The following is a 6,000-nucleotide window of genomic DNA, read 5'->3' on the forward strand; positions in this document are numbered from 1 at the left end:
TTGACTTTGAGCTCAAGGCACCCTGTAGCAAGCAAACCTCTCCTCTATGTAATACAGTTATGTTATTAAAACAGCTATTAAAAGTACATTAACTGAAATATGGGAATATCAATAATAATTTTATTTCAGTATATAAGTTCAGAAAAAAAAAATGTTTTCTCCTCCATATTAGGATCCAGATTCACGAACATGGCATCATTATGTGTATCAGCCCAAATACCTTGATCAGCAAAAATCAGAAGAACTTGATCGTGAGAAAAAGTTAAAAGAAGACAGCCCTAGAAAAACACCTAACAAGGAAAGTTCCCTGCCTAACCTTCCTGTCTCGTTAGCAAGCATTAAAGAGGAGCCTAAAGAGGTCAAGCGTTCTGATTCTCAATCAGTGGATGAGAGCAAGATAAAAAACGATGATCGAAAGACTCCTGTAAATTGGAAGGACTCTCGGGGTGCTAGAGTAGCAGTTTCCTCACCAATGAGTCAGCATCAGTCATATATCCAGTACTTGCATGCTTATCCTTATCCACAGATGTACGATCCCAACCATCCAGCCTATCGTGCAGTCTCTCCTGTCCTAATGCACAGCTATCCTGGTATGTATTCTGAAATTTGTCTTGTACACTAGTTAAGATTTACACGCTCAAAGTGCAGTAAAGCTTGCATTTTACTATTTCTATTAGTAGCTTGAGTAAATTAGAAGCTTTGTGGGTGACATTTGTATTGCTTCTGCTTCCACTAGGTAAAGTTCTGTAGATGAAACTGATTTAATACAAGATGTTCCTTTTATGAACTGTCACCATTTCCAGCCAGAGTTTCCCCAACCCTTGACAGTCTGCTATTGCTGTTAGACTGACAGATAGTTTATTGCCTATAAAAATATTCTAAGCACTTACTGTCAGAACCATTATAGTTACTATTCCTTTCACTTAAAGAGGACCCATAAATGTCTGAAATGGCTATCAGCTCAACCCTCTTTATAGCCTCCATTCATCAGTGTAAAGTAGGTTAAAAAAAAAAAAAAAAAGCAAAGATACCATTTGATAGTCACATGATCCATTTTTGATGTTACCCCCTGTCCTGGCATCCCTTCCTCCTACCTCTCTATATCCAAAATACGAAAACAGTAACTTGATGTGGTATTTATTGTTTACCTACAGGGGCCTATCTCTCTCCAGGATTTCATTACCCAGTTTACGGGAAGATGTCAGGGAGAGAAGAGGCGGAGAAAGTCAATACCAGCCCGAGCATCAACGCAAAATCAACCACTGAGTCCAAAGCACTGGATTTGCTCCAGCAGCATGCCAACCAGTATCGCAGCAAGTCCCCTGTTGTAAGGCTTCTTCTGTTGTTACCAAGGAGCAGTACTTTTGGGGAGGGGTAAAGAGCACAATTTTAAGAAGCACACAGTCAGACATCAGGCTTCGAATGCATGATGCTTCTTTAGAGTATTGCTTAAAATAAAACCAATTTAAAGTCACAGTGCTTCTGTGGCAAATTGGAAGTGACACATATAACAGGGTTCTGTGCTCAGGGTCTTTCTGACTTAAATGAATGGACTCGTATAGAAACCAAGATCCAGAGGTACCTCCTGGTGCATGGTTTATTGCAGTTAATAATTATTTCCTGTTTGGAAACAGATAGTGAAATGAGAAGACGGGCTGTGGGATCTCATAATATCAATTTGCTGTATTTACCATGAAGCCGGTGAAGCCGTATTTCCAAATAGCTCATTACAAGCTCCAATTTCTGAAGATTTCCATGTTAGCACAAACACTGCTATGTCACTTCCAGAAAAATTGGTGCTGGTTTTAACTGTGAGCAAGTCACTGACTGATTCTATTTTTGAAAGGGCTTTCTAGCTATTCAGGCAGGGTTGATCCCCTGAGTGCTTTAAAGAGGGCTGAGGATTCATTTACATCAGCTCTCAGCAGCTTAAATAGGTTGTTCAGGCATTGGCAAGTCAGCCAAGCATAAGGGTGCCCAAAACTAGAGGTCAGCAAGGTGGAAGCCTTCATGCTGCAGTGTGTTGCTTCGAAATTTCTGCTCAGAGAAAGTCTTCCATTAGTCAGAGACACAAGCTTTAGATTAGAATCAAATGCAAATAAACTGTTCTATAAACTTCTTCATCAGAAAAAAAAAAGCTTCATCATTTGAATGTCATTGCCACATAATATTGGTGAGTGTGTTTTTGTTGAGATTTCCTCCTTTTTAAAGAACAAATCTAATACCAGTTTGCTTTCACCTTTTATTGCCAGCCCGTGGAAAAATCAGCAGCTGAGCGTGAACGGGAAGCAGAAAGGGAAAGAGACCGTCATTCTCCTTTTAGCCAGCGACATCTCCATACACACCATCACACACATGTTGGGATGGGTTACCCACTTATACCTGGACAGTATGACCCATTTCAAGGTGAGCAGAAGAAGGTTTCCAGTGATGGCATTAGCTCACCATGTGAAGTCATTACCTTGACATTGCAAGTCATATCTACATGAAGCATTTTGAATCCCCTTGTTAGATCAGAAATGCTTTACCTTTAGGAAGAAGGCTTTGAAACTCACAGTGAGGGCTAACAGCAAATAGATAACTTTATGCCTGAGAAATACTAAGTTTTGTTAGCAAAGCTGGGTATTAGAACATTAGTGAAGATGCACCAGTTAGGCTGTCATTCACATGAATGTTTTCATTCCTACTGCAGACTGACATTAACTGGCTGAAAGGCAGTGAAAAACAAACCAAACAACCTTGTTTTTGTATATTTAGAGTTGTGTAAGGAATGGAAGAAATATAGCAAAGACAGAAGCATTTCATAATGAGCATATTTTATGTACAAGGCATTGGAGTCACAAGGGCTTGCGCGTGTTATAATTTGATTGTCTGAAAGAGAACTCTTTGTATCTTTGCAAATGCAGTGCACAAAGTTGCAGTCAGGGAAAAGCAGCACAGTAAGACACGATTCATTCTCCCTAGGTTTTATACCAGTCTTTGACTGTTTTTCACTAAGCCTGGATTCTAGCTAAATTAAAAGGAGGTTTCCTCCCATGCAGCAAAGTACGTGCTATCACAATTGCTGGCTAAAATGACATTAATTCATTATGTTCACTTGGTGCCTCAGCAGCTATTTTTCCTGTGTAAAAGTCTTGAAATTTCTCAGTTTGATTCAGTGATTCCATATGCCTATGGGATGCATTATGCTTGTTCAGTAGGAAAACTGTAAAAATGATAAGTTATTATGAAAGTATTGTATTCTGAGCAGCTGGCATGTCGTTTCTGTAATTCACTGTGACTTTTGATTCTTGTTGTTTCCTGGTACCTATTACTTCTGCTGAGCTTCCTATTCAGGAATTCATACAAACCATTTAGCAGCATGCAGTGCAGTACTTGGAAAGGAATACAATCAGTAGGAATGCTGTATTTTCTTGTAAAATATCTATCAAAGACAGTTCGGTATACTATAAGAAGCCAAGTTGATTATACTGGGTAGATTTCCTTAATACTGTTGCCCAAAACATTTGCCATTCGTGTAGTGTTACACACACACACATACACACACACACATTTTCAGATGGTGGTTTTTTGTTTGTTTGTTTATCTGTTTGTCTTGGAGATGCTTCCTACCATTTCTCACAAAAATGCATTAAATCCAGAAGTACATCAACATTCCTTCTTTCTTCTTCCCTCAGGATTGACCTCTGCTGCCCTTGTTGCCACTCAGCAGGTGGCTGCGCAGGCATCTGCAACTGGTATGTTTCCTGCACAAAGAAGGTAAATAGCCAGTAAATCTTAAGTTACTTTTTTTTTAACGTAGAGAGGAGAAAGCAAATAATAAATTTTACAACCTCTGTTGGTCTAAAGTTCCTTGTGTGATGTAGTTTTTAAGGAGGAGGAAGGACTTGGCTGGGACTTCGGGATAATCATAGTTTTATTCTCTTTAAGTTTCTCACAGTTTTTTCATATTCTTATAGTTTTCTCATATTCTCATAGTTTTCTTCTCTTCATTTTGTCATGTTGCGTCTTTTAATTGTAACATAGATCATGAACAGGGAGCAAGTAGTCTGCCTTCTGAGATTTTACATAGACTATAAGTGTTGGTATTATTAAGGTAAAGTGAAATTTTGTGAAATTATAAGTTGTGTTTTTTTGTTTGTTTGTTTATTGTATTTTTAAAGGGTTTTAAACGTAGTATTCAATCAGATCCATTGTATTAGATCCAGGAAAAATTAAGAGTTTATCTAATCTGCAAGTCTGCCTGGTTTGCTGATTTTACTGTCAGAGAGGTTTGCTTGGGTATCCATTAGAGATTACATCATTTTAAAGTTACATACCAGTACTGTACTCTTGCCTCTCAGGCATTTACTAGGTAGAAGTTACTTCAGTAGAAGTAACCCTCTAACTGTTATCCTTATCCTTCAAGAGGAAAGAGACTCTTGTGTATAATAATGATCCCATTTCAACTGAAAATCCCAAAGCGCCCTTAACAGTAGGGTCTTTCTCATCGCTGCCATGTTAAGTCTTGGAGTTTGATGTATTAGGTAGTACTATAAAGTTCTGTGGTTATGGATGTCTTTCTGAAAGCTGACTCTGAAAACAAGTGGCCATGTAAGGCTCTCACCTGGAATTACTCGAATGAGAAGGGTTTCTACTTCTGAGAGAGGTGATGCATGCTAGGGTTTCAGAGCCCAGGAGATGGATCTCGGCACATGTTACTCGCGAGTATGTTGTTCCTGGCAGGGGAGGGAAAAGGACGTGGCTTAGATGTCTTTCCTGCTTGGGTTTGAGAGCACTGTGCAGGTTTCATTTCACAGTGTTTGTCCGAGGTGCAGAAAACATTAGGAAAAGAGGACACCGCATACTAAAACATTCTTCTTTCTCTTTTCAGAGAATGATGAGTTTGGAGATGTACATTGTCATGTGACTGGATCACATGAGGAAGCGCTTTATTACAGACATCAGTTCCATGGTGTTAATTTGAAATGCCTTAATGGCAGGCAAAAACCAGTCATTTCATTTTTGTAAATTGCAGATTTTATCACAGAGTAACAAATGTTGCTGTAATTAGACTTCTGTTTTTATATATATATATGCGTATATATATATACATATATATATAAAAATATATATATATTCTTTACTTTTTTTGTATCAATAACCAGGCTCGCACACAGGGTCTGCTGCTAAGTTGCAAACCACATAGTAAAAGGAGAAATGTATTTGTCATGTTTAGAAAGTGTTAACCGCAAAAGGTTGTTTGTTTCTTTCTCTTTTTTTTTCTTTTTTTTTTTTTTCTTTCAAGTTGTAAATAAATAATGTTATGTATCAGTGTGCCTGAACCTTGCGTACCCTTCTGATATTTCCCACAAGCTCTCAGAGAGGCTAACTGTGATGACACTTTGGTACAATGTAGATGTCTATTTGGTGGCTCCTATTAAGATGCATCAGTGTAAAATGTTACTGTATTCACTGTTTCATTGTAATTGTGTATTGTGAAAAATATACCTTTGGAAGGCATGGGGATCTTAGTACCACAAAAACTGTGTTGTACATAATGTAAAATTTTTAAATGGAAAATAATGAGCATCTGTGAATAATGAAATGTCTTTTTTGATAATCTTGAATGGCAGATAACCAATAGCCTGCATAACAGAAGACATCTGTGATTGTTCTATTACTTGAATAGTCCTGCAGTCTTTTTTTTAATGTTTACAATTATCCAGTTTTAGAAGAGAGACTTTAATGCCATTGCCTGGTTACTTGTTTTATGCTGTAATCTAGTTTATTTTATGTAAAATGTATATTGAATGCTTTCATTTTTATACCTGCCTTAAATAATTTGGCAATCAGAATAAAGAAAAAAAGTTGTTTTTGTACTTTCTTGGTGTCTATGGGCCACTTTGAAAGATGTGTCGTAGGTGTAGATAGCAGAGCCTGAAGCTGCCACTCCACTGCTGGTCTGTCTCAGAAGTGCTCCCTGGGGCTCAGTTACCAGTGTGCCCCTGCAGCGATCCT

General features: G+C 38.0%; 1 protein-coding gene across 1 annotated transcript in view; it reads left to right on the forward strand.

Moving 5' to 3' along the window:
- The window catches only part of ZNF608 (zinc finger protein 608), a gene marked incomplete at both ends in the record, with an annotated part of 76,710 nt that extends 72,947 nt beyond the window's left edge, over positions 1–3,763 (forward strand). Inside the window, 4 exons of the mRNA XM_084305645.1 lie at positions 173–590; positions 1,155–1,327; positions 2,253–2,406; positions 3,678–3,763. Of these exons, the coding sequence (XP_084161771.1) occupies positions 173–590; positions 1,155–1,327; positions 2,253–2,406; positions 3,678–3,763 (831 nt within the window). The remainder of the gene's footprint in view (positions 1–172; positions 591–1,154; positions 1,328–2,252; positions 2,407–3,677) is intronic.
- Positions 3,764–6,000: the final 2,237 nt, after the last annotated feature.

This window comes from Netta rufina (assembly GCF_964035555.1).
Source record: "Netta rufina genome assembly, chromosome: Z".
Classification (NCBI taxonomy): Eukaryota; Metazoa; Chordata; class Aves; order Anseriformes; family Anatidae; genus Netta; species Netta rufina.